The 27,915-nt window shown below is 56.1% G+C and overlaps 1 protein-coding gene across 1 annotated transcript; it reads left to right on the plus strand.

Moving 5' to 3' along the window:
- Positions 1–73: 73 nt before the first annotated feature.
- Positions 74–27,896, plus strand: VPS37B (VPS37B subunit of ESCRT-I). Its single transcript, XM_004595333.2, has 4 exons — positions 74–240; positions 23,386–23,557; positions 26,501–26,583; positions 27,236–27,896. The coding sequence occupies exons 1-4, from the start codon at positions 130–132 to the stop codon at positions 27,719–27,721; spliced, it is 852 nt and encodes a 283-aa protein (XP_004595390.2). The 5' UTR covers positions 74–129; the 3' UTR covers positions 27,722–27,896.
- Positions 27,897–27,915: the final 19 nt, after the last annotated feature.

Below are 27,915 nucleotides of genomic sequence, written 5' to 3' on the forward strand. Positions count from 1 at the left end.
GCACGCCCGCCGATGACGTCACGCCCCGGGATGGCGTCACGCGCTGCTGCGGGGCGGGGCCGGCGGAGGGCGGCGCTTCCGGTCGGCGGAGCCGGGCGGCCGGGGGCGTTGGAGCGGCGGAGCGCGGGGATGGCGGGCGCCGCGAGCGAGGCGCGCTTCGCCGGGCTGTCCCTGGTGCAGCTGCACGAGCTGCTGGAGGACGAGGCGCAGCTGACGGACATGGTGCAGAAGATGGAGGAGGTGAGGCGGGGAACGGGGCCTCTCGCGGCGAGGCTGGAGGGGCTGAGGACCCACAGCTGGGTTATGGCGGAGCTCGGGACCGGGGGAGAAGGTTCGCGAAGCCGAGGGGCTTCCGAGAGCGTCTTCATTCAGGCGTCCTCGCAAGTTTGGGGACCGAGGCCGGGCTGGGCGTGAGGGGGTCGGGGGGTGCGCGGCCGAGGCCCCCTTGGCTTGCGGGTCTGTCCGGGGAGGTGGCAGAGGAGCCCCGCTTCCTCACGGCGCCCCCTTCCCCGTGGAAACGGAACGTCGACATTGCTATGAGGGGCCAGCTTTGCCCCCCAACCCCCAGTCGGCTCCGGGTTTCTGGGGGACTGGAGAGGGGACCGCGAGTTGACCCCTGTGGTCGGCCAGGGCTGCCCCTTCGGGGTTCACTGGCTTCCCCTTGCGGGTTCGCGGGGTCTACTTCCTCCTTTTCCTGCCCTCCAGCCCCCGGGGCGCCCTCTTCCCCTGCCCCCCGGCTCCTCCGGTCGGGGGGACCCACGCTGAGCACCCCTCCGCCCACCTGCCGCCCGCTCGGCTTTGTCTCAGACCCGAGCCTCCCACGCCCCGCGCGCCGGTGCGGGGGCTTTGGCCGTCTTCCCCAGGAGGGGATTGTTCCCCCGCCGAGCCAGCCCCCAGAAGGGGGTTCGCATGGGAAGCGCTCAGCAGATCATTGTGTGAGCCACAGAGAGGCCTCTGTAGTCAGGGGGCGCAGCCTCCCGGCGGAGGCGCCCCTTGTGTTGGCGGGGCCCAGGCGGCGTGGCCGGTTTACCCCGGAATGGGCTCCGGGCGGCCCTCTTTATGCCAGAGGATAATAAGTGACAAAATCCATCTCTCTTGCCTGAATGGGAGTTTCACGTCTCTCAAGAAAGAAAAGCTTTGCTTCGTTTCTCCGCTTTTCCGTTGCCGGGAGACCTTTTGTTGGCTGTCAGAGGGGCATGTTTCCAGTGTAATGATGAAACGATATGGGTGTTTTTCTCCTGTGACACCACTACAAGCTGTTTCAGTAATAGCAGACTGCAGTGGGCTTTTTTTTTTTTTTTCTGCTGGGACTTGAAATAAACTTTGTGGCAAGTAGAGGGCTGTGACTCAGGCTGGTTCAGGTGGCTGCGTCTGCCCGGCTAGCATCACCGGGGATTACTATTTAAAAGGAAAGGCAGATGAACCTAGCGGGAATGGGGTTTTTTGAGTAAAGCTGACCTTGTCCCTTGGAGTGCCCAGCAGAAATCCTGAGGGCTGACTCCACCTGAGCTGGCCACGTGGTTCCAGTTAGCGTCACCATCGTTTGCTTTTCTGGGTGTAGTTCTTTTAAAACAAGGAAACTGAACTTGAAAACCAAAATACCTCGGGGCAGTGCAGTCGGCGAGGGCCACACTGTGCAGGTCCTGCTGCCCGGGTCACGCCTGGCGTGTCCCTGCGGGAGCGGGGTGGAGTGGCACTGCCTTCGGAGTGTTTGTGAGACACGGTTGAGGAAGCTGGGACAGCCGGGACGTCTGCTCTTGGCCGACTGGATCTTTTCTGTTACGTTGAAGGAACACAGTCTAGATTGGGGGCGACTGCTTCCCCTGCCTCTCCAAGCGTCCTCGGGAAGGGTGTGGGGGCGCCTGTGTGGGGAGCCCTGTGAGCTGGGGCCCTGCTTGCGAAGCACCCGACACCGCCTGCGCTCCTCGCGCGCACCTGCGCCCTGCGCGCACCTGCACCTCCCGCGCTGGCCGAGGCCATTAGCACGAGGCCTTCCGCATGCGCGAGTCGCTCTGATTTCAGGAGTTTTGAGTACACTTTGATTTGCCGTCAGCCTAAGAAACGTGTACTTTTGGTGTGCTCGGAAGGCTCGCACGTCTCAGGAAGCAGGCGTAAAATCGTGTGTGGCGCTGGCCTGCCACAGCAGTATTCCTGGACCCCAGCGGAAGGCTTTTCTCATGAATTGGCAGGAGGAGTTCTAAATTGTAGAGTGAGGCTTCTCGAGCCTCAGGGGATGTTTTGTGGCGGCTGCGAAGCGTGGCTGGGTTTCCCAGGGCTCCGTGCCTGGCACGCCACTCACACAGTTTTAATGGTGGTGTGTGAGGTCTCCCAGTGTAAGTGGTGTTGAGGCTACCGACCGCCTCATTTTCTGGGCCCTGAGCCTGGTGGAGTTTTCCCAGGCCTAGTCCCTTACGGGTTGCCCGTCCTCACTGCCCTGATCCACTTTGCAGTTTGTGGTGGGTTGACATTTCACGGGCACATTTTGGGTTATTTTTACACAGCAGTGGGTGATGCCTTGAGCCGGCTGTGGGAACCCCGCTGGACGGGCACTCCCTTAAAAGGAGGTGTGGCTGAGGGGTCGGTCACCTGCATCCGCCTCTGCCCGCTTACCCCGGGTACTTTCCCGGGGATGCAGGCTCGGGGGTCTTGGTCTCTGTGGCTGGGAGACTGCCCACCCGAAGAAGTGCAAGGGCCTCAAGGACAGTGTTGGTGGAGAAGGAGCTGTGGTGTGCAGGAGCTGTTTGCCAAAGGCGTGTTCTGTGACTGCTGTGTGAGTGTGCGAAGCTTCTGCATGAATCATCATGGCGCATTGGAGTTCCGGGCCTCGCCGTGAGTCCGGGGCTGCTGAGAGTTGGAAACATTCCTGTACATTCTGACTTGGGAGGGCTTTAGGCTTTGGGGTTTAAATCTCTGCATGGACCTATCACTTTAACCCTTAAGTGAAAAATTAAATCTGTGCCAAGGAATATTTTCAGAAATTCAGATTTGTCTCATTTTATCTTTTTTTTAAAGATTTATTTTAGTTGGAGAGACAGAGAATCTTCCATCCACTGTTTCACTTATCCCCAGGGACAGGTCCGGAGTCTGGAAGCTCTTCTGAGTCTCCCATGTGGGTGCTAGGGCTCACGGACTTGAGCCATCCTCCGCTGCTCTCCCATAAGCTGGGAGCTGAATTGGAAGTGGAACAGCCAGGATTTAAACTGGATCCCATATAGAATGGCACTGAGAGGCACTGTACGGGCTCTCTTTTTATCTTTTTTTTTTTTAAGATTTATTTATTTTTATTACAAAGTCAGATATACAGAAAGGAGAGACAGAGAGGAAGATCTTCCGTCAATGATTCTCTCCCCAAGTGAGCGCAACGGCCAGTGCGCGCCCGTCCGAAGCCAGGAACCTGGAACTTCTTCCGGGTCTCCCACGCGGGTGCAGGGTCCCAAATCTTTGGGCCGTCCTCAAATGCTTTCCCAGGCCACAAGCAGGGAGCTGGATGGGAAGTGGAACAGCCGGGATTATAACCAGCGCCCATATAGGATCCCGGGGCGTTCAAGGCGAGGACTTTAGCCGCTAGGCCTTGCCGCCGGGCCCTCTTTTTATCTTTTTTAAGTTGCTTCATTTATTTGCAAGCAGAGACAAATACTTGTTCACTCCCCCAGTGCCTGCGGTGGCTGGGCAGGAGCCCATCTCCCTGTGCCTTAGCAGTGAGCTGGAATCGGGGGTCTGAGCTGGTGGCAGACCCAGGTCCTGCAGTGGAAGGCGCGGGTGTCCTCGTGCCAGGCCGGATACTTGCCCCCTGGGGGCTTTGAAAGGAGACGTTAGACTCTGAGGAAAGAGCAGTGCTGGTGTGGCTTTATCTCGGTTCTTCAGACTGTTTGGATTTCCTCAGCTGCCCTCGGGTTCTTGTGCGGCTGGGCACAGAGTGAGCACTCGGGGCAGTGACTTGCTCTCCGAAGAGGTTTTCAGGACAGGTAGATGGTTCAGAGGAAGTTGGATGGTATGCTTGAGTGCACTTCATTCTTTGTGTTTACTCACATTTCAGCAGGGGCGGTAGGCGAGTGGGCACAATGGCCGGAGACGGACCTGGCCTTTGATGCCAGTGGCCACGACCTCCAGCAAGAATTCAGCCTTTCCAATTGTGTCCTTGTTGGCAATGAATGGCATAATAACTCACTCACTCGGTAGGGATGTTGGGATGTTGGGCGGATTAAATAAGTATGTGAGCTGTGCTGCCTGGTGGCCAACCCAGAGCTGACCCCGTCGTTGGCTGCTACGGCTGAAATGAAAAGACGCGGTGTCCGCCCACACAGGAGAGTCTGTTAAATACATTGGTGCCTGCTGGAGGGTGCAGAGGGTAGTGGAAGCCCAGGTCAGGAGGCGGGGAGCAGCCTGAGTTCCTGTCCACTGTGGCCAGATGAGGCCTGTGTACATGGGGGCGGGGAAATGAGAGGAAGTGTGGCTGCTGAGGGCTGGCAGTGTGAGGAACTTGCTTTGGGCTCCGAGGGCTGGCAGTGTGAGGATGCTTGCTCCGTAGTGACGGCACAGCATCCTGGGTTGGCAGGGGAGACTTGGGAAGGCCGGAGGTGGGAGATGAAAGTGAAGTGGAAACAAGGAGGTGAGGGTTTGTATGAAGGTTTTGGGAGAGGGGGTGGGGTGCCGCTGTGTCCTCTGAGACACCCTATCAGCTCTTCCTCCAGTGCCCCGCCCCCTCTTAAAGAGATTGATTTATTTAAGAGAGTTGGGAAGGAAGACAGCTCTTCCATTGCCTGGTCCGGTCTCCAGGTGACTGGGCGGGGCTGGAGCCAGGAGGACAGAGCTTCTGGGGCTCCTGGGTGAGTGCAGGGGCCCCAGGACTTGGGCGGGGACAGGTGTGGAGCAGCTGGGTCTCACCCCGCGCTTACCCCAAGATGCCCACTCCACCAACTGTGTCACAGTGCCGGCCCCTTTGGGATGTCACCAGCTTCCTGTGTTCCTGACTTTTGGGGCTCTGGTTGTCTTTGTGTCCTTGGCACCTGGCGCAGTGCCTGGCACACAGGATGTGCCTGTTAGTGCTGAGGAGTGAAGGCGCCCGGGCTTCTAGGGCTGTGGGCATGTGTCGGGGGAGTAGGGGGGGTCCTTGTTAGGGTGGTCGTGCCAGCTGGCAGTCAGGGGTGGTGCAGCAGGATGTTCAGCTTGGAGGTGGCATTTGCGGCCGCTTCCTCCGAGGCTTATTGGCACAGAGGACAGGACCAAAGGCCCCTATGGGTGAGTCATGAGTTGAGGAGGAAAAGAGTGGCCTTGGAGGACGGAGAAACAAGCCTGCTGACCTTGTCACCAACAGGTGTTGGTGACTGGCCCGAGGAGGAGCCCGCCGCTGACGGAGCTGTTTGAACCCCGTCCATCGTGTGGCTGCACCTGAGCTGGGGAAGGGCAGATGGTGGCTGCAGAAGGTCGCTGAGGGACCTCGGCCAGCTCCGCAGAGCACAGTTGGGCAGGAGGACCTGGGTGCCGCAGCTCCCAGGGGAAAAAGCCACTGGTGCTCCGAGCGCACCCAGGCAGGAGCTGTGCTTGGTTTCTGGGTTCATAGTCCTCTGGAGAGCTGTCGTAGCTGGCAGTGCAAAGGTACTGCAGACGGGGCTTGTAGTGTCTGCACCGCGAAGCAGGAAGGCAGGAGCTGGGTGTAGCCTTGTCTCCGGGTCACGTGACTGAATGCTGGGGGAAGGGAAGCTTTTCCAGGTGTATCACGGAAGTGTGAGGAGTATTGTTCATTACTGAGTCAGAGTTAGATGGTCCGTCCTGCTGGGTCACTCCTGAGTGACCTCAGCGTTGGGGACCATGCCAGACCGAAGCCAAGAGCCAAGAGCTGCCTCCAAGTCTCCCATGTGGGTTGTGGGTGCAGACCTGGGCCATCTTCTGCTCTCTGAGCTGTGTTCCAGGGAGCTGGATTGGAAGTGGAGCAGCGGGGGCGGGGGGGGGGGGGCGGGTGTTTCTCGAGTTGGCACCCTAAGGGATGCCAGTGTCAGGTGGTGGCTCATCCTGCCACGCCATGATGCCGGCCGCCTGATCTAAGGATGAATGTGGGAGACTGGAACCTTTTACTAAGTGACGGCGCCTCGTGTGCACAGCCGTGTCGCCCAGTGCCGACTGGGGAGGCAACACCCAGTGCTGGTTAGCATTTCCACTGGCTGGCTGTTCCACAGCTCAGGTGGGGGAGGTTGCTCATATACACGCCTGTGCACAACACCACCATGCTCATCCCAGGGTTGTGCAGTGGGCACTGGACCTGTGATCCAGTGGTGGTGTCCGCCCTTATTGGGGTTCACACCTTGCCCTTGGCGCTGGGGGGAGCCAGCAGGGAGTGCTGCCTGGCAGAGGGAGGTGATTCATGGCCTGTGAGTCAACAAGGCTGGAGGGGCAGATGGGGGACCAGATGGCCCTCCAGGGCAGGGGCTGTTACAGGACATGAGCTGCAGAGAGTGCTCTGGTGGGGCTTGCTTGCCTTTTGAGTGGGAGGCTGGCAGTGAATTGGAGGGGTAAACCCAGAGTGCACAGAGGTCTGTCAGGAGGCTCAAAGATGGTTGCTGAAAATGATGTTAGGGCGGCCAAAACAACCAGCTGCCAGTGCTCCCAGGGCCTCTGGGGTTTGGCTTTCTGGCAGTTTGGCCAGTAGTACACATACAGTGGTGAGGTGGTTCCATCTGTCGGCAGCACCTTCCAGAGTTCCCAGGAAGGCAGGCGCGGCGGCACGGACGCCTGCGGCACGGACGCCTGCATCCCATACTGGACTTGACGGCGCAGTTCCTGGCCTCTCTGTTTCTGATCTGGCTTCTGCCTCATGCGTGGTGGGAGGCAGCAGGTGGTGGCTCAGTGCCCGACCATCCGTAAGGGAGAGCTCAGAGCAGCTCCTGGCCTCACGCTGGCCTGTGCGGCAGGAGTTAGGGGAGTGAACATTGGATGGAAAGCCTCTCATACTTGCTTTCCCTGTGACTCTGCCTGTCAGGTTGTTGAAAAATAAACATTTTATTAAAACCTTGCAGGGGAAAAACTAGTGGAGCTAATATTAGAAATAAAAGAGGAAAAGGGACTCCAATTTATAAAAGCTGTACAAGAATTGGAAAGTCAGCCATTAAGTGGAGTGGTTAAGACAGGATTTGGCTGACTAGGAAACCTTGGCACAAATATTTAACCTCCTCCAGTGCCAATTTCTCTGTTGTTCCAGCGATAGTCTTAGTAATAGGAGTTACCCTGCGGATTAAATGAGGTAGTGTTTGTGAAGTGTTCAACTCCATGCCCGACAAGGAGTGGCAGCTGCGGTCACTCCGGGGAGTTGGAGCCCCTGATGCCCAGCACCAGCGATCCAGTTAGAGGGTGCTGAGGGTACTTAACAAGGACCTGGTGCTGAGTAGATTGGGAAGCAGTTTTGTATTGTTTCGCTTTGTTTCTTTTACATAATGTCTTGCTGCAAAATTGTGTGTTGGCTCTAGAGAGGAACGCGTAGACAGAACTTCTCCAACTGGCTTGGTTGCAAGACCCTTGGTAGAGACCCCGCAGGCCTGGGGTCCTGGGATGCCCCTTGGCAGCTGTCCCTTGGGGCTCGGTTATCCATCTGCCCCAGTAGCTCAGGGTGAGGGTCAGCCGTGAGGACAGACAGGAGTAGGCTATCAAGGGAAAGCGCCCTTTGCTTCATGTACTCTGTTTTATGAAAGTAAGGACATCTATTTTATTTGTATTCCTAGTTGAACAAATCTTTCAAAATAGCATTTTTACATGTTTATTGTGAACTTGGAAAATACACAATGCGCTAAGAAAAAGTATAATCACATAATAAAAACCACATGGAAAGAAGCATGGTTAGTAAGAGTTTTTTTTTGTTTTTTTTAAATTGGAAAGCCAGATATACAGAGAGGAGGAGAGGCAGAGAGGAAGATCTTCCATCTGCTGCTTCACTCTGCAAGGGCTGCAATGGCTGAAGCTGATCCAATCCGAAACCAGGAGCTAGGAGCTCTTCCGGGTCTCCCACATGGCTGCAAGGTCCCAGGGCTTTGGGCCATCTTTGCTTTCCCAGACCACAAGCAGGGAGCTGGATGGGAAGCAGGGCTGCTGGAATTAGAACTGGTGCCCATATGGGATCCTGGCACATGCAGGCAAGGACTTTAACCCCTAGGCTATAGCGCTGGGCCCAATAATATAGGTTCTATTTTTTCATTCACTGGGGATGATTCATTACATAGAATTGTATTTTTTTTTTTTTTTTAACCTTAAGTTAACTCTGGGCATATTTTTGTGTTAACCAGGTTTTGCTTTTTTTTTTTTTTTTTTTCATTTTTTTTCTTTTGACAATCTTTACATAGTTAATTAGGGCGCAAAGGTTGGGGCTACAGGAAAGTGGGTAAGACTATTATTTCCACATTGTTTTTTTCTGTATCTGAGGTAAAGAGGGAGATAGAGAACCTCCTCCCAGTCTCCTACCCACCCCAGGTCCCTGATGTGGGCCATGCTCCAAGGGTCTTGCTCAGGTGATTGTGATAGTTCAACAGTTAGGAATCGCTGCCAGTCTTGCCATTCCAAGCACGGTGAGGTCGTTGAAGAATCCACTGATTGACATGGTCCACCTTAGAGTCTCCGTTTGCCCTGTTTTTCACTGGCAACACATGGCTGGGGTAGTTGATTGATGTGTTCTGTCCTCTGCTGTGGTGCCAGGTGTCCTCTGCAGGTTCCGATAGACTGCCATATCCATGTGCAGCTGGGTATGCTCTCCACTGCTCCACCTGAGCCTCTGAGGAGGCTCGGCTCTGGCACTTGCACTCCATGGCAGACCATGGGTTCTGAGTCCAGTAGTTTGACTGGGGAGATTCCAAAATAAATTTTGTCTGAGGTGATCCCAGACCAGATTCTTGTGTGTACTTGCAAGTACAGGGCCCGGCACAGTCCATCGCTGCAGTCAGCTGGTGGTGGCAATTGCTGGGTCGGTTCTGTTTCCAGCCCTGTCTTCCACTGGAACCAGTGGGTGTTGCAGTCCAGCCAATCAGGTTTTTCTTGTAAGATACAATTTTAAGAAGTATAGTTGAATGTCAGAATTACAGAAAGAAAAGGGAGAAATAGATCTTCATCCACTGGTTCACTTCCCAAGCAGCTGCAGTGGGCATGGCTGAGGCAGTGGGCATGGCTGAGGCAGTGGGCATGGCTGAGTTGGGCCTCCTAGGGCAGTGACAGAGTTCCAAACACTTGGCTCATTTTCTGCGTTTTTAAGGCCTTTAGAAGGGAGGGATGGAACGAGACCTGCACAGTGGCTTAACCAGCTAATCCTCCACTTTATAGTACCAGCATCCAAGGTGGGTGCGATACAGGTCCTGGGCTGCCCGCTTCCCATCCAGCTCCCTGCTTGTGGCCTGGGAAAGCAGCGTAGAAAGGTTCAAGTCTTTGGGCCTCGGCACCCACGGGGAGACCCAGAAGAAGCTCCTGGATTTGGATTGGCTCAGCTCTGGCTGTTGCGGCCATTTGGGGAGTGAACCACTGGATGGCAAATCTTTCTGTCTTTTCCTTCTCATTGCAAATGTGTCTTCAAATTAAAAGGAAAAAAATATCTACCCCCCCCCCCAAAAAGTGGTGGAGTGACGCAGCCCTGGGGCCAGTATGAGTTGTTGTCACAGGTAGCAGTCTCACCCCTGTGTCATGCAGTGGCACCAGAAAATACGATTTGTAAAAGCAAATACTTTTATTTGGAAGGCAAAGTTACAGAGAAGGCGCAAAAGGCACACAAACATCCTCTGTGTGCTGGTTCACTGGCCATTGGCCGCCTGGGCCGGGAGCTGCTTCCAGGCCTTCCTGTGTACAGGGCCAAGGACTTGAGCCACTCTCCGCTGCTTTTCCAGGCCCTAAGCAGGAACTGGCTGAATGGATCCTGCACGCACGTGGAAGTGAGGCATTTGGGACACGCACTGGCACCACAGCCAGCCTGCCATGCCACAGAGTTGGCCCCAAAATACATGTGAATATGTCACCATTGTATAATCATTCCCTTATTGACTGTTTAGGTACTTTTATTTGCTGTCCAAATTATACAGTTAACATCTTTGAGATTTTTTGAAGGTAAATCTATTATTGTGATGAGCATTCCACTAAATCTTTGAAAACGAGGAAGTCTTAAGCCTAGGTAGAATGTCTGGTCCGTTACATCATACTTAATTGTAGCTTCCAACAGGACAGGTCGGTGGGTCTCTGCTTTGTGGCACAGCCAGTTAGGCTGCTGCTCGGCGCCCCGAGTGCCTTTTGCTCCCTAGCCAGCTTCCTGCTTGAGTAAGGGCAGCAGACGGTGGCCTGAGCGCTGGGTCCCTGCCACCCTGTAGGGGACCTGGATGGAGCTCCTGGCTGCAGCCTGGTCCAGCCCTGGCCTGTGTGGCTATTTGGGGAGTGTACCAGGGAAATGGGAGAACTTTAGTCTCCCCTCCCTCCCTCTCTGATGCTCTTTCGAATAAATATAACTTCAGAAAAGAAAATTAAATAGAGTAACTGAATCTCCTCTGACTAATCCCTTTTACCCACAGACCAGAAAAAGAGTGCATTTTTAGAAGAGCATTTTCTTATTTAAACTGAATAGAAAATGAGTCATTGCGGTTATATGAGAAGTTTGTTAAACTTAATTCTGCTCGACAATTGATGTCACCATTTTGTTCTTAAAGATTTGCTTACTCGTTTGAAAGAGTTACAGAGAGAGGAGAGGTACCTGTTGTGTCCGCTGACACAGTGCTCAGATGGCCGCTCAGTCCTTGGCTGGGCCAGGCTGAAGTCAGGAACTTCTTCTGGCTTTCCATGTGAGTGGCAGGAGCTCGTGGGGCCACCTTCCACAACCAGAGAGCTGCATTAGGGGTGGAGCTGCCGGGACACAAACCAGGACCCAGGAGGGCTGGCTCCGTCACTAGGTGTTTCAAATGTGAAAGGGAAATTATAAACGGATGGAGGTGGTGCCGTGGCACGGCAGGCTGCCATCCAGCTCCCTGCTGATGGCCTAGGAAGGCCCTGGAGAGGGCTCACATCCTTGGGCTGCTGCACCTACGTGGGAGACCTGAAGGAAGCGCCTGGCTTAGGACCAGCTGAGCTCGGGCTGTTGCAGCCATTTCAGGGGTAAAGCAGCTGGTGGAAGATCTCTTTATCTGTCTCTGTAACAGCCTTTCAAATAAAAAATGAATCTGGATCATAGAGTACACAGAGGAGGGAGGGTGGGGGCTTTTCCCTCTCCCCCCTCCTGTGCAGAGACTTACATGTGTCTTTATTCCTCTTATGTAACAGACACTTAAAATTACAGGGCCCGGTGCAGTGGCCTAGTGGCTGTTTTTAAAAAGATGTATTTATTTTTATTGCAAAGTCAGATATACAGAGAGGAGAAGAAACAGAGGAAGATCTTCCATCCAGTGGTTCACTCCCTAAGTGGCTGCAACAGCTGGAGCTGTGCCGATTTGAAGCCAGGAGCCAGGAACTTCCTCCAGGTCTCCCACACTGGTGCAGGGTCCCAAGGCTTTGGGCTGTCCTCACCTGCTTTCCCAGGCCACAAGCAGGGAGCTGGATGGGAAGTGGGGCTGCCGGGACACAAACTGATGTCCATGTGGGATCCTGGTGTGTTCAAGGTGCTAGGCCATCGTGCTGGGCCCAAAAGTACAAAATTATTGAATGCAGATGAAATTAATAAAATGTGGAACGTGTCGTGGGAGCTGGCGGTGGCGCTCTGAGCCGGTCGTTGTGTGCTCTGTTGGCTCCTTGGAGCGCAGTGAGCAGACGCCCCCACCACCGGTCATGTTGAGCTGACATCTGCTGACCTGAAGGTGACCACCATTCTGGTTTAATTCGACACGGTTTATGTGCAGCTAGTTTGTTTTAAAGGTTTATTTACTTGGGGGACACAGGGAGAGACATGAAGACTGGAGATGTTCCATCCACTGGTTCCCTCCCCAGATGGGCCAGGCTGAAGGCGGGAGCTCCTTCTAGGTCTGCCACGTCGGTGCAGGGTCCCAGACACTTGGGCCATCCCCTGCTTTTCCTGTGATACAAGCTGTGCCCACGAGGGATGCCTTCATTGTAGGTGGTCACTTTCCTTGCTACCACACAGCGCTGCCCCCCGAGTGTGCCGATTCATGAACTGCTCGGAGAGCTGCTCAGCCAGGAGTAAGGTGTTGGAAAGCCAGCTGAGTGCTTTGGAAAGAGCTGCTGATTCACTGGGGGAAAACCCAGAAAGCTTGCAGGTGAAAGAAAATAGCTGAAGGCAGAGCTCTGTATGTGATGAGGGGGCTCTGGGAGCCTGAGCTCAGACCCCCCTGCTGTCTGAGACCCTTTGGAAGTCCGTTGAAGCTTGGCCTGCGGGCACGTGAGCCGAGTTGTGGCCAGAGGTGTCTGGCACCAGCTGCTGGGGTCTCTTCTCCATGGGCTTCTTTAGCAACGGCCCAGCCCCTTGGGTCAGCCCCCGCCGGAGGGCTCTACCGGGTAGTGCTGCAGCTCTGGGGGGCGTGAGCCCATGGCACCTGAGAAGGAGTGGGGCCCGTCTCCGGCAGCCAGGCCTGCCTGGCCCGAGCTCTCTGTGTTTATGCAGGAGGAAGTTGGCCTGATTGCGGCTGAGGAGGCTTGCCACCTGCACTGACGAGGAGATGGACTTGAGTAGTCTGTTGTCCCGACAAGTTGGGCGAGTGCTCCGTTGGGTGCGGGGTGGGGGGGCAAGGCAGCAGCTAACGTGTAAGAATTACGCTGTGTTGCTCCCTTCTGCCCTCTGAGGGCCCCTGGAGTCACTGTGGGAGCTGCACAGCTGGCCAGCAGATCACTGGCTCTGACCCTGTGTGCAGCCTGTCCTTCTCTGGGCTCTGCTTCAGCAGCGGAGCCTGTGGTGCCGTGGTTGGAGGTGCGACAAGTCCCTTGCTGCGGAGACTGGAGGGAAGGTGGCTGGCAGGTCATCTGCCTGTCTCCCCCATGTCCTGGAGGCTCCAGCCCAGAGCCAGGGGTCCTCCTGCGGTAGTGTGTTGCTCACACCTGCTAACTGTATTTCTGCTGTTCTTACTGGATGCAGAAGGAGAAAGAGCTGCTGCTTTTCTGGGCCCTTTGCCTGGATGCTGTCTAACTCAGAGCCTGGCTTGCAGCATTTCTGAGTGTAGATGCAAGCCCATTCCAGGCCCGTGGCTGGCTGCTTCGGAAGGGGGCCTGGGGTAATCCCAACAAGCGAACTGGGGCGCCTGCAGCCGGGACACCTCAGAATGGCAGGCTGTGTGTTGACTGAGCTTCCGCCCCTTCCCGAGTGGGCTGTAGCCCCGGTGCTTGTACCTAGGATGGGTCATGACATCTGTGCTTCTCTGACTAGTTTTGGACTTTTATCTTTGTCAGCCTGTTAAATAGTGCAGTTTTGAGCCATTTGTATGCCTACCCGCCCCCCAGGCGGAATTAGGGGATGGTGGTGCTTGGGTTATGTTATCACTTAACATCAAAGCCTGAACTCAGTTGGAGATTCTATTGAAATTGGTTAATTTTGGGCCCAACGCTATAGCATTGTGGCTAAAGTCCTCTCCTTGAGCATGCTGGGATCCCATATGGGCGCCAGTTCTAATCCGGGCAGCCCCACTTCCCATCCACCTCCCTGCTTGTGGCCTGGGAAAGCAGTCGAGGACGGCCCAAAGTTTTGGGACCCTGCACCCGCGTGGGAGACCTGGAAGAAACTCCGGGCTCCTGGCTTCAGATTGGCTCAGCTCCACCTGTTGCAGCCACTTGGGGAGTGAACCATTGGATGGAAGATCTCTCTCTCTCTTTCCTCCTCTCTGTATATCTGACTTTACAATAAAAATAAATAAATCTTTTAAAAATTCATCTTTTTTTTCATTTATTTATTTCATTTTTATTGGAAAGGCAGAATGATAGAGAGGACAGATCTTTCTCTGGTTCTCTTCCCAAGTGGCCACAGAGGCCAAAACCAAGTCAGTCCGAAGGCAGGAGCCAGGAGCTTCTTCCAGGTCTCCCATGTGGGTGTAGGGTCCTAAATGCTTGGGCCGTCCTCCACTGCCTTCCCAGGCCACAAGCAGGGAGCTGGATGGGAAGTGGAGCCACTTGGACACTGACTGGTGCCCATATGGACACTCTGGTTTGAGGAATGTACCAGTGGATGGAAGCTCTTTCTCTCTGTAACTCTGCCTTTAACAAAAGGGGTTAAAAAAACCCAAACAGGCCAGGTGAGGGCAGGCAGCAGGTGGACAGGTACCTTGTCTTGCGCCAGAGAGCAAGGCAGCCTTGAAGGGAACCTGCAAGAGGGTCCCATGGGCCAGGTGGGCAATTTGGGCATCAGAAAGGCCAGGAACTGTAACTTAAGGAATAAAATCAGAAGTCAGAATCCACTAATACTGTGGAGGCCAGCGTTGTGGCACAGTGAACCAAGCTATCACTGCAGTGTTGGCATGTCATGTGGTTCATTTGTGTCCCAGCTGTTTGACTTCCCATCCAGCTTCCTGCCTGTGGCCTGGGAAAGCCTGGGCCCCTGCCGCCCATGAGGGAGACCTGGAAGAGGCCCTGGCTCTGGCCATTCCCTGCCTCCGCTTTTACGGTTATCTAGGGAGTGAACCAGTAGCTGGAAGGACTTTCTTTTTTTAACTCTACTTTTCAAATAAATAAAATAAATCTCAATTCTTAAAATGTGTATTTATTAGAGTTACCAAGAGATCTTCGAGCTGCTGGTTCACTCCCCAGATGGCCACAAAGGTCATGCTGGGCTTACCTGCAGCCAAGAGCTCCTTTGCAGGTCTCCAGTGAGTCACGGGGCCAAGTACTTTTCCCAGGCCTTTGACAGGGAGCTGGATGCCAGGACACGAGCTCCCATGTGGAGTTCCCTCCCACATGTCACCCCGTCACAATGTTAACCCAAAAGATTTATTTATTTGTTCGAAAGAGCGGCAGGGAAAGCAGATGGAGGTCTTCTCTTGCATCGGCTGGGCCACGCCCTAAATGCCCGGTAGCCGCAGCTGGGCCGGGCTGAAGCCAGGAGCTTCAGGCTCCATCTGGTTCTCCAAGGCGGCTCAGGGCCCCCAAGCACTTGAGCCATCGGTGCTGCTTTGCCGGCACAGGAGTGGGAGCTGGATTAGAAGTAGGGCACCAGAACACACCTCAAGTGGCCATGGTGTTGGAGCCATGTGACATGTGGCTGTCAGCCTGTGAGTGATTTTAAATTCATGCGTGTGACTTTTATGGGATTTCAGGCCTGGTGGTGATCACACAGCTCTCACACACTGGCCTGGATTCCCCGTGAGGGAGCAGGCTTGCGCAGAGCCCGGGGTCTGCTGTGGGGGGAGTTGGGAGCTCTGCTTTGGAGCGGTCACCGTCCTTCCTGTCCCTTTACATTCCACGGTGGAGACATTGCCCTGGGGGCGCCGGGAGTGCTCTGGTTGTCCTGTCAGCACGTGGCTGTAGACGGTTAAGGAGGCCTTGCTCTTCAAAGAGCTCAGCGAAGTTTTTAGCAGTGGCAGCTGCCACTGAGATGTTTTGTTTGTTTAAGTGCTTATTTGGGGCCCAGCAGTGTGGCCTAGCGGCTGAGGTCCTCGCCTTGAAAGCCCCGGGATCCCATATGGGCGCCGGTTCTAATCCCGGCAGCTCCACTTCCCATCCAGCTCTCTGCTTGTGGCCTGGGAAAGCAGTCGAGGATGGCCCAATGCTTTTTGGGACCCTGCACCCGCGTGGGAGACCTGGAGGAGGTTCCTGGTTCCCGGCTTCGGATCGGCGCGCACCGGCCCGTGCGGTCACTTGGGGAGTGAAACATCGGACGGAGGATCTTCCTCTCTGTCTCTCCTCCTCTGTGTATATCTGACTTTGTAATAAAGTGAATAAATCTTAAAAAAAAAGTGCTTATTTGCATCTACTTGAAACGCAAAGAGAGCTCCTCCAGCTGCTGGTTCCCTCCCCCTGTGTCTGCCAAAGCCAGGCGCTTGGAGCTTCATCTGGGTGTCCCACAGAAGTGGGTGGCGGGGAGGGAGTGGTCACAGTCACGAGTGGTCACAGCCGGCGGCGCTGCGGAGACTGTGGTGCGAGCTGCCTGCGTCCCAAGCAGTGACATCAGTGCGTCTGTGGGAGCGTTCTTAGGGATGGCGCCGACCAGGTGTTCAGCCATGTGCCCACGTTGACCTGAGAGCCCTGCTAGGTTCTGGGCAGAAAATGCGATTTCAGTCAGTCCTCAGGGGCCTGCCACCCTTGTCAGAAAGGTGCTGGGGGACTTTGGGGTCACTTCACCGCACAGGGAAAACTTCCGCGTGTGTCAGTCAGCGGGACAAATAAATGAGATTTATTTGCATTTGTCTGAAAGGCAGAGTGACAGAGAAGAAAGCTTTGCATCCCCTGCTCGTACCTTAGGTGGTCTCAGTGGCCTGGACTGGGTCAGGCCGAAGCCAGGAGCCCAGAACTCAGTTGCAAGCACTCCGGCATGGGCTGCGGGTGCCCCAAGTGATGGAGTCGCCCATTGCAGCCAAGTCCAGTCAGAAGCAGAGGATGGGGAGACCTGTAGGGGGGTCGGGGTAGCTGAGCAGCTGTCCCCAGGGCACAGCAGGGTGGAGCGTGGATCCCAGGCTGTGCAGCAGCTTCCTGTACAGACCCACAGACTCAGTGGCCCTGCAGGAAGTCTGCGCTGGACGCTCTAGGAGAGAACATGCCCTCCTCCTCCCCAGGCTGCCGGGCTGCCTGCTGGCCCCCTGGGCTGTGGCTCCAGACCCGCTGAGCATGCCAAGACTGACAGTCCACAGTGGGCGCCCAGAAAGTTTCCAGGTCTGGAAGTTTCTGGATTAGGGGTGCTAAACTCATGAAGCCTGAGCAGATGCTTGGGAACCAGAACCAGTTCTGTTCCGGGGAGTTTGGAGGAGTGATCTTCACTGGGATCTCAGCCTCCATCAAGGAGGGGCTCCGGTCTGGCTTTGGAGGGGTGGGGGAAGTAGGAGAGGTCTGAGCTGCTGCCGGGACAGTGATTAGGGAGTCTGAGGGAAGGCCGGCCGCCTGCTGCAGTCAGGCTGAGAAGGCTCAGCTGCCCGGAAGAGCCTGGCTACCACTGTTGGAACTTCTGCTCATTGTTTAACAAAATGTTTCCTTGGTAAATGTGATTCTTTACTTTGTGGAAATACTTTTTTTTAAAGATTTATTTATTTTGGGTTCAGTGCTGAGGTGTAATAAATTAAAACTCCGCTCGCAGTGCCAGCATCCATGGGTACCTGTTGGAGTCGCAGCTGCTGCACTGCCAGTCAGCCCGGCTGCTTGCGCCTGGGAAAGTAGCGGAGGAAGGCCCAGGTCCTTGGTCCTCAGCACAACATGGGAGACCTGGAAGAGGCTCCTGGCTGCTGACCAGTCCAGCTCTGGCCACTGTGGCCATTTGGGGAGTGAAGCAGTGAATGGAGACCTTTCTCTATAACTTAGCCTTTCAAAATAAATAAATAAATCTTTCTCTAAAAGATTTTGAAAGTTTTGGGTGGTGTGCAGTGTGTGAGAGAGGATCTTCCACCTGCCAATGCACTCAGGTGATCGCCATGAAGCCAGAAGCCAAGGGCATCTTCTGGGTTTCTCACATGGTTGGCAGGGGCCCGGATACTGTGCTTTCCCAGGCCATTGGCAGGGAGCTGATTGGGAAGTGGAGCGGCCGGGACACAAACCGGCATCCGTATGGGATGTCAGGGTCACACGTGGCAGCTTTACGCACTGTGCCACACTGCGGATCTGTGGCTGCTCGAAGGCTGCAGGTGAGCAGGCTGGACCTCTGTCTTTAACTCACTCAGCTCCATTTCAGAATGCGTAGTAGATCTTGAGCATTCTGCGGATTTGTAGTACTAGTAAGAATTTCCATTCATTTGTTTAGCTTTGCTGACATGAAGGGCCAGTCAGAGGCTACCAAGAGCGTTTGGCTTGAAGCATGCGCGTGGGGCTGTGGATGTGTGCACCTGCCTTGCGGGTCGGGAGGGCCCAGCGGCATTGACCGAAGGGGAAGTTGGGCTGCGGCCAGCTGGAACTTCGGGAACTGCGTGTTGTAGGTTGTAGGTGTCTGGTTTGGAGGTGTCTGCTGGGAACCCCCATTCCGAACCAGAGACCAGACGACCAGCAGGACTGCCCCTTGTTTCTGACTGTTGGTGCTCAGCGGGCCTTTTGTGTCTGTCTGTTCCTTCCTTCCTGTCTTCTGGCACTTTCACCGTGCCCCTTCAGCGGAAACGAACAGCGTCGGGGACCCTCGCAGTGCAGTGTGCTTTCTCACGGAACCACGACTGCCTGACAAGTGTATGTGACAAGTGCCTAGACGAGTGTTTTAACTTTTTGCTTTATTGTCATTTCATTTGAAAGGTGGGGGGTGGGTAGGGCGGGAAATGGTAAGAGGTCTGTTCCATCCACAGGCCAGGAGGCGGCCATGCCAGTCAGGGTCCCCACGTGGCCGTGGAGCTTCATTGCCTGAGCTGGCACTCTGCTTCCCAGGCCTGCGTTAGCGACAGCCTGGAGTAGGCCTGGCCTCCAGCCCCGGCTGTTGGTCGCCATGGGGAGTGACGCTCCTCCTCTCTCTGGAACTCTGACTTCATAATAGACGACTCTGAAGCCAGCCCAGAGGAAGAAGCATGAAGATCCCACCGTTCAGGAACTGTGGTCGCGGGGGTGTGCTTCCTTCCAGACGGGCAGAGAAGCCCAGGGGTGGAAGTGAAACCGAGTGTGTTTGTAAACACGCATCTTCCCCAGAAGGACGTCACTTTCCGAAACTGTTGATGGTTAAGACCCAGAACCGTGAGAAATGCGGGCTGCTGAGCGGCCCTGCTTCCCACAAGCGAGGCCACAAAGACCAACGCACAACAGTGTCCTGCCCTGCTGGCTCCTGAAAGCCACGCCGGACTCCCTCTGAGCCTGCCCACTCAGTTTGCAGGTGTCAGGCTGGGGCGTCAAGAGCCAGGGGTCAGCTGGGTCGCGTGTCCCTTGAGGCCTGGTGTCTGTTCCCAGGAAAGGCCTTTGCTTTGGGCAGGGCAGGGGTGGGCTCTCCATTTCTCCACTGAGCTCTAAAGGAAACAGCAGCAGAAAGTGTCTTCACCCCAGGCAGCGCCGGGCTGAGCGTGGGAAGGCTGTGTTACCGGGGCGGTGCTGCCCGCTTGCGGCTGTGCTCTGGGGAGCTTCTTAGAGGGGCCCTACTTTCTTACATGCGTGTGAATTTGGAGGGGATATGAAGAGGAAGGGCTGGTGGAACCGTCTGTGGATCTGATCTTGTGTGTTCTGTTGGGGATGACCGGCCGTAGCACCCAGTATTAGATCAATGGCTCTTGGTTGTAACCTCCTCCTTCAGGACGTTCTGATTTGTGGGGCAAGTGGCTTTGTAGCAGCACCCATCCTGTGGGTGTGCGTGTTTACGGCGTGGAGGAGCCGGTGCCTTTCCCATGAGCAGTGCTGGCATCTCCTGGAGTCCAGAAGGCGGCGGTGTGGTCAGCACCTGTGGTGTGACTCTTGGCTGGCTGGTCTGGGTTTGGGGACTCTGACCACCCTTAGCCCACTTGCAAAGGTACTGTTAGGGGCAGGTGTGTCGGGTAGCAGGGCTTCCTGTCCTGGCTGCCATCCTCTCCCAGCCTTGTGTGCCCTTGGGAGGCAGCAAGTGACGGCGTCAGTGCATGGACCCACACGGAGCCCTGTTCCTGACTTGGCTGGCCCAGCTCCTGCTCTTGTGGGCGTTGGGGGCGTGTACCAGCAGATAAGAGACCTCTGTCTCCCTTGCTGCTTCTGCCCTGCAAATAAAGCAAGTTAAAATATTTTTTATTGGAAAGGCAGATCAGATTTATGGAGAGAAGGAGAGACAGGAAGATCCACTGATTCACTCCACAAACGGCCACAACAGGCTTTGCTAAGCGATCCGAAGGCCAGCAGCCAGATTCTTCCAGGTCTGCCACCGGGTGCTCTGGGCCGTCCTCGACTGCTTTCCCAGGTCACAGGCAGGGAGCTGGATGGGAAGTGGAGCTGCCGGGACGCGAACTGGCACCCATATAGGATCCCAGTGCTTGCCGAGTGGATTTAGCCCTTGAGCCATCACGCTGGGCCCAAGTTAAAATACCTTTTAAAGAGGTGACTGTGATATACAGTCAAACTTGCAAACTGTTGCTATAAAATAATGTTGATCACCATGCTGGACTGACTTTTCCTCGGTCATCCCGCACACCTGTCCTGGGTGCGCTGTGGACTTCTGGGGAAGTTCTGCTTTCGGAATTTCCCTCAGAGCCAGCGTGAGACCCCACACAGACTCGGAACCCATGTGTTGCATGAAGGATCCTTCTCTAGGGTGCACATCTGTCACTTGACCTCAAGTGACTTGGGGTTTCTTGCAAGGCAGACTCACTGAGTCAGCAGATCTGTGCTAGACGCTCGGTGTGCCAGAGACGAGACGGGTGTAGTTTGTATTCCATGGGGGAAGACGGGCAGGAAGCAGGGGAGCATTGAATCCCCAGAGATGGCAGCTGGCCCCACTGGCCTGTTTGTTCTAGTGTGGCATCTGCTGGGATTCACGGCATTGACAGCCAGGACACAGGGCATCACCATGCCTCATGCCATGCGATGTGCCCACCCTACACTGCCAGTGTGCTCTCCATTCTATTACTGTTTCCAGGGAATCGAGTCCTTTGGAATTAGTGGTTGTTCTTTTTTTTTTTTTTTTTTTAAGATTAAAAAATATTTATTGTAAAGTCGGATACAGAAAGAGAAGAGACAGAGCTTCCGTCCGCTGGTTCACTTCCCAGTGGCGCAACTGAAGCCAGGAGCCTCTTCCAGGTCTGCCATGCAGGTGCAGGGTCCCAAGGCTTTGGGCCGTCCTGGACTGCTTTCCCAGGCCACAAGCAGGGAGCTGCATGGGGATAAGGGGCAGCCAGGACATGAACATACCATACGGGATCCTGGTGTATGCAAGGCAAGGACTTCAGCCACTAGGCTACCACACAAGGGCCCTGGGATTAGCTTTTGTTCGTTTATTGTACCGAATCTCTGGAGCTTTCTCTAGTGGCTGGGTGTTGGGAGTTAGCTCCTTTTGACGGCTGAGAAGTGTTGCATGGTACGGATGGAATGTTTAACCAGTCACTCACTGAGACATCTGGGTTGCTTCAAGATTTTGGCTGATTGGGCAAAAGCTGCTGCTTGCATGCCGGCGTCCCGCAAGGGCAATGCTCTGAGTCTCAGCTGCTGCACTTCCGATGCAGAGACTGGGCAAGTCTTTGGGCTCCTGCATCCATCTGGGAGATCTGGAAAAAGTTCCTGGCTCCTGGCTTCTTGTCGGGCCCAGCCGTGGCTGTTGCAACCGTTTGGGGAGTGAACCAGAAAAATGAAAGATCTCTTCTCAGTCTCTCCCGGCCCCATCTCACCCTTCTCCCTGTCTGTAACTCTGTTTATTTATGAACCACCAACTTCGAGTGGCTAAAGCCGTGTCAGCCTTCTGCTAACAGGTAGAGTTAAAGAGCGAGGTGGGGGGATTTGTGGGAAGAAGGGACCTGGCTCAGTAGCCTAGCAGCGGCTCCCCTCCCCCCCACCCCGCTTCCCATCCAGCTCCCTGCTTGTGGCCTGGGAAAGCAGCTGAGGACGGCCCAAAGCCTTGGGACCCTGCACCCGCATGGCAGACCCCGAAGAAGCTTCTGGCTTCTGGCTCCTGATTTTGGATTGACTCAGTTCCGGCTGTTGTGGCCGCTTGGGGAGTGAATCATCGGACTGAAGATCTTCCTCTCTGTCTCTCCTCCTCTGTGTATATCTGACTTTTCAATAAAAATAAAATCTTCAAAAAGAGAGATGGGGAGAGACAGAAGGAGAGAGCCTCCATCCCCGGTTCACTTCCCAGGCGTCTACCAGCTGGGGCGGGGCAAAGCCAAGAGCCAGCTGGTGCCCAGCTGGTACCCAGAAGGCCTGTCAGCGCTGCAGGCAAGGGCTTATCCTACAGTGCACCACAGGCACGGCCATTAGTAAATGAGATGGTTCAGAGCCTGTTGGAAATAGTGCTGGTGTGACACCCGCAGGAGAGAGTGTGTGTGTGTGTGTGTGTGTGTGTGTGTGTACATGGATTTGTCTTTCTGGAATAAGCGCCGGGGACTGTGGCGGCTGCCTGGTTAATTTTACAGGAAAGTGCCAGGTTTCTCCTGGTGGCTCTACCAGGAGTTCATTTTTGTTTGTGCTTTTAAACGGCCTAACAATTGGAGGGAAGAATCCTGTGTGTTCTCTGTGTATAAGGCCCAGGACCTGCTGATACTGGCACAGTTCTTGCCCACTCAGAGCCGCTGGGTTGGCAGGAAGGAGCCCAGAACCCTGCCATGCTGGTCCTGGGGACACCCCCAGCTTTTATTTCCTAGTGTGGAACTGCTTGTTTATTTTTCCATTGTAATCAAAACCCTTTGGGATTTCAGCCGAGCTTCATCTGGGAGGCGCAGAGCCTGTGTGTGGCGGCCGGGGGCTGCTGGAGGAGGCCCCCTCCGGCCTTTCCCTTGTTCTCTTCCCTGTGCTGCGAGTGCCAGGAACTATACCCAGACCCCTGAGGAAGGAAGCAGCAGCTGAGACGGGCTAGGTGGGGCACATGAAGGGGAGAGTGAGGCCCGGGAGGGGGCGGGTGGGAGCCGCCCAGGAGCAGAGCAGGCAGACGCTGCGGAAGGCGCCGCGGGGCGAGGTGCGGCAGGGAGAGGGACCTGGTCGCTGCCAGCTTCAGGGTGGGAGGTATTTTGCAAAACTTCACAAACTGTGCTCAGATCTTTCCAAAAATACCTTGCCCCAAAGTACACGTCATTCCTTTTCCTGTGAGTTGCTGGAAGTGCTCTGACTGCTCGCCTGGGCCTTTCCAGCCTCCTACCTGTCCGCAGACCTGCCATTCTGCCTTCTGAAGGAGGGCTGGCCAGCTCCCTCATCTCACAGTGGCCTGTGGCCGCTGGAAAGGCCCGAGCAAACCCCTTTTGGGCAAAGTTAAATCCCCCCCCCCCCCCCCCCCCGCCTTGGGCTGGGATTTGCTAATGGATGGTGGCCTAGGGCTGGAAGGAGCCAGAAGTGCTAGGGTGGGGGCGGGGGCTGATGAAAGAGCTGTGCAGCTAGTTTGATCATGCAGCCTGAGTTCAGCAGCTGGGATCCAGCTGTCCCCCGCTGGTAGAATGGCTTGCTTAGCGCTCCGTCCTGGCCCAGGCGTGTCCTGCGGCTGCTTGCTGTTACAGGCTCAGCAGTGGTAGGGAGTTCAAGTCACAGTGCAGCCATAGAAGCAGCAGCTTTGCATGGAGGACAAAGCCCTGTCATGCAAGCGTGCTGAGACAGAGGGGACCCTGCACTGCTTACGGGACCGCCGGAGGAGCTGCAGGGCTGAGGTGTGGCCCACAGTGTCTGCCCTGGGGTGTGGGACCAGCTCAGAGACCAGGAGGCGGGCTGCGGTGGATCTGGGCCCTGGGGGTTTCTCACCATCCTGTGTGTTCATTGCAGGCGCAGACTGTTCAGCTCAGCAAAGAGATGACGCTGGCCAGCAACCGGAGCCTGGCAGAGGGGAACCTTCTGTATCAGCCCCAGCTGGACTCACGGAAGGCCTGCTTGACCCAGAAGTACCAGGAGCTCCAGGCTCTCTTTGAAACCTATCAGATAAAGAAAACTAAACTCGGTAACTCCGTTAGGGCCCGCTTTGGACAGAGCAGGTTGGGAAGACACTGGGCAAGCAGGGAGGCTGCTGGGCTGGGTCCGTGCTCGTGTGTCGGATCTGACCCCGCTCCAGGGACAGGCCTGCCACTGTGGGAACTCCAGACACAGCTGCCCCCTAGAGCACAGAAAAAGGCACCCTTCTGAGTCATGACTTGCAGGCAGTGTTAGCCCTTGGTGGGCTCAGAATAAACAGTAAAAGACTAGTCCTGTCCTGGACGCTGTGCTGGCCTGTATCCTCGTGTGAGGAGCTTGGGGGCGGCTGGGAGGAGCTGGGCCAATGTCTGGTGTTGCTAGGGGTTTCTTGAATCCTCCTTGTCTCCCTGGTAAGAACTTACCTGGACAAACCCAGGCAGGCCTGGGAGACGCCAGCGCTGGGCATCACTGCGTGTCTTGAGGTTGGGCTGCCCGCTGTTGCTGGCAGGGGTGTGGTTTGGTAGAACTGCCTGAAAAGCCTGGGTGGGCAGTGCCACACGTGTGTGTGTCCGCAGCACCAGCGGTGCGTCCTCAGCAGACGGGCACCAGCACGGCCGTGTCAGCCTCCTGCTCACAGCTGCTTTTGGAAATGAGCTAGATGCCCGCCTGCGGGGTGGTGAGCCCATAGGTGTCAGAGCAGGACACACCCTTGAAACAATCGATGAGAACCAACCCAGAGCAGGTGCAGGCTGCACCGCTGGCAGGAAGTTTAGAGCCAGGCAGGACCTGCCTGGGGAGGAGGCGGTTCGTGGAGGAGTGAGGTGTTGGAAGGGGACATGTGGGAGTCTCTTCAGAAATGGCCAGTGTCTTGTAGCAGCTTGTGGTCAGGGCTCCCTGGGTCCCGCCCTGAAGATGTGTGTGTGTGGAAGTGTCTCTCAGTTACTGTCACATTCCAGCTGACTGCGGGGCAAGTAGTGACACTGCGTGCCCCAACCCGTGGGGTCCGCCCCGGCGGTGCTGGTTCTTCTGTAACATTTATTTTTATTGTAAAGTCAGATATACAGAGAGGAGGAGAGACAGAGAGGAAGATCTCCCATCCAATGGTTCACTCCCCAAGTGACTGTAGCGGCTGGAGCTGAGCCGATACAAGCCAGGAGTCCAGAGTTTCTTTCAGATCCAACCACGCGGGTGCAGGGTCCCAAGGCTTTGGGCCGTCCTCAGCTGCCTTCCCAGGCCACAAGCAGGGAGCTGGATGGGAAGTAGGGCTGCCGGGATTAGAACCGGCACCCATATGGGATCCCAGCACGTTCAAGGTGAGGACTTTAGCTGCTAGGCTACTGCACCAGGCCCAGCTGGTTCTTTTTTAAGATTGATTTACTGGAGCTGGCATTGTGGCATAATGGATTAGGCTGCCACCTGCTGTGCTCAGATAACATGGGCACCTGTGCCATTCCAGCTGCCCCACTTTCCAGTCATCTCCCTGCTAACAGATCTAGGAAATCAGTAGAAGGTGGCACAGTGCTTGGTCCCTGCCACCACATGGGAGTCCTGGAAGAAGCACTAGGCTTCAGCGTAGTCCAGCCTGGCTTGCTGGGGCCATTTGAGGAGAGAGCCAGTGGATGGAAGATCTGTCTCTTTCAAAAGAAGTAAGGTGTGTGTGTTTTAAAGATTTTTTTGAACCTGTTAAAACACGCCATGACAGAGCAGGTTGAGAGGGCTCAGCTTCCTCTTGGTGGTCCACTGCCACACACAGCAGTTGTTGGAACTGCCTCAGGTTGAAGCCAAGAGCTTAGAGCCGCGTCCGGTCTCCTGTGAGGGCGGCAGGGGCCCAGCCCGGGAGCCGACATCTCCCCAGGGACGTGAATAGGAGCTGGGTTGGAAAGACAGCAGCCCGGATTCTTCCAGTATGGAATACCACACTGCGAATAGCAGGGGAGCCACACAGGCTGGCAGCAGCTGGGGAGAGCAGGTCGGGAGCCTGGAGCCTCGTCCCTGTCTCCCCGAGAGTGGCAGGACTTGGGCTGCTTCTCAGGGTGTATGTTAGCAGGAAGCCGGATGGACAGGGCACTGCCCTGGGGCACAAGATGGGGCTCCCAGGCAACGTGGTTTGTTTGTTTGTTTGTTTATTGGAAAGGCAGATTCACAAGAAAGGAGAGATAGAGGCCTTCCACCTGCTGGTTCACTGCAAAAGGCCACGATGCCAGAGCTGAGCTGATCCTAAGCCAGGCGCCTCCTCTGGGTCTCTTGCTGAGTGCAGGGTCCCAAGCACTTGGATTGTCCTCCGGTGCTTTCTTGGGCAGTAAGTTGGGAGCTGGATGGGAAGTGAAGCAGCCAGGACACGAACTGGCACTAATAACGGGATGTCGGTGCCACAGGGTCTATCGACTGATAGATTAGTCTGTTGAACTGTGGTGTCAACCCCCAAGCAGCGTCTTAATTGCTTTCCATGGCCTGTTTGTGACTCAGCCAGTGGAGCTGTTTGCACTCCTGGCATCTCGTACGAGTGCAAGCTGCAGGACTGGCTGCAGTTCCTTGTCCGGCTCCCAACCAATGGCCAGGGGAAGCAGGGGAAGCAGGCCTGAGTGTCTGAGCTCCTTGCGCCCACAGGAGGCCTGGGTGGGGCTCCAGACTGTGGCTTCAGCCTGGGCTAGCCCATCCCTGGCACTGTAGCCATTGGAGGAGTAAATCGGTAAATAGATCTCTGTTTCCTCCTCTCTGTAAGTCGGCCTTTCAAATAAATAGTCTTCAAATAAATCTTTAAGAAACAAACCAACCAACCCACCCACCTGCTCTCCCGACGCCCGGGCTCCGCCTACCTGCTTCCCAGGTGCCTGCGCCACACAGGGTTTCCTTTGAGGCTGCAGAGAATCAGCCGTTGGACGAGACACTCGTGGTACCCATCCTGTTAGACACTTTCTTGGGCCGGAAGTGGGAAGACGGGCGGCGGTTGGAAGGCCCAGGCGGATGACTGCTCCGTGTTACCCTCTTGCAGACCAGCAGTCCAGCAGCGCTTCCCTGGAGACCCTGTTAGCGCTTCTACAAGCAGAAGGGGCCAAGATTGAGGAAGACACAGAGGTGAGGCCAGGGCGCCCTGGGCTGTGAACAGGCCCTCTTCCTCTGGGGTTGGTCAGCTCCTGCAGGCACCTCCACAGCTGGGTGAGCAGCCTGCCTTGGGCTGGGAAAAGTGCCACAGAGAGGTCCAGGGGACAGCAGGGCGGTCAGGTGCAGCCCCACGTGAGGGTGTGCAGGCTGCCCTGGGAAGCAGCAGTGCCCCTGTGGGTGCCTGTGGCCATGCTGCTGTCTCCCGAGGTCTGAATCAACATGGTCACAGAGCTTTCCGGACCCAGGCAGTCAGCTAAGTGCTTGACCTGGCCGGGCCAGCAGCAGCTAGAGGAAGAGGGCCTGACGTGTTGTCGGGGTCAGACTGCATGGGTCCGACCCACCCCCGGGCTCCCCCTCGGCTGACCTGTCCAGGTGCAGCCAGGTCAGAGGCCAAAGGATGGCTTAGTAAGGGGAGCCAGCAAGGGGGACGTGGACACCTGGCAGCTCCAGGCTCCCAGAGGGCCCTTTTGTAAGGCCAGCTCCTTGGGCTCCACCTGCTTTGTTCCACATGCTGGCTCGTCACCTGGGGTCTGCAGACTGGTGGGGTGGCAGTGTGGGCATGGGGAGGAGGGGGTGGGCCCTAAGGAGGAGGGGCGCCTGCAGAAGCTTCCTCTGCCCCCCCCAGAACATGGCGGAGCAGTTTCTGGACGGGGAGCTCCCCCTGGATTCCTTCGTCGACGCGTACCAGAGCAAGCGGAAACTGGCCCACACGCGTCGGGTGAAGATTGAGAAGCTCCAGGAAATGGTGCTGAAGGGGCAGCGACTCCCGCCGGCCCTGCTGCCACCCCGGACGTCCGAGCCGGCGCCCGTGGCCTCCCTGCCCTACCCCTCCACAGAGGCCAGTGGCGGCCCCTCCGCCGTGCCCCGGCGCGTCCCCCCACCCCCACCCCCCGTGCCTGCAGGACGCTTGGCCACCCCGTTTGCTGCTGCCTCGGGCTTGGGACAGGCCATTCCCTACCCAGGGTTCCAGTGCCCGCCCCTGCCCCCCCGTGGGGGCCTCCCTGCACAGCCGGGGTTCTCTGCACAGTTCGTGTCGCCGTACCCACCAGCTCTCCCCCAGAGACCCCCACCTCGGCTGCCTCCACACCAGCCCGGCTTCATCCTCCAGTGAGCACTGCAGGGACGCCCTGCCTGCTGCGCTGGGCTCCCACGGAGGCCGTGAGGCCTGCTGCTGTGCAGGGGACTAGGTACCTGGGGCCCGCCTGTCCATCCGGTTCTAGAACTGATTCTGTGGTGAGTAGAGGTAGAAGCCCCGGCTCCGTGCGTCCAGGTGGTCTGTGAGCGCCGGGTGAGGTCATGCCGACT

Source organism: Ochotona princeps, chromosome 29 (assembly GCF_030435755.1).
Source record: "Ochotona princeps isolate mOchPri1 chromosome 29, mOchPri1.hap1, whole genome shotgun sequence".
NCBI classification, from domain to species: Eukaryota; Metazoa; Chordata; class Mammalia; order Lagomorpha; family Ochotonidae; genus Ochotona; species Ochotona princeps.

What these genes read in the sequence shown, in the direction of transcription:
- VPS37B (XM_004595333.2), top strand. Translation starts at nt 130, where the DNA reads ATGGCGGGCGCCGCGAGCGAGGCGCGCTTCGCCGGGCTGTCCCTGGTG. An exon ending in TGGTGCAGAAGATGGAGGAG is followed by an intron (nt 241 to 23,385) that starts GTGAGGCGGGGA and finishes TGTTCATTGCAG; the next exon opens with GCGCAGACTGTTCAGCTCAG. An exon ending in GATAAAGAAAACTAAACTCG is followed by an intron (nt 23,558 to 26,500) that starts GTAACTCCGTTA and finishes ACCCTCTTGCAG; the next exon opens with ACCAGCAGTCCAGCAGCGCT.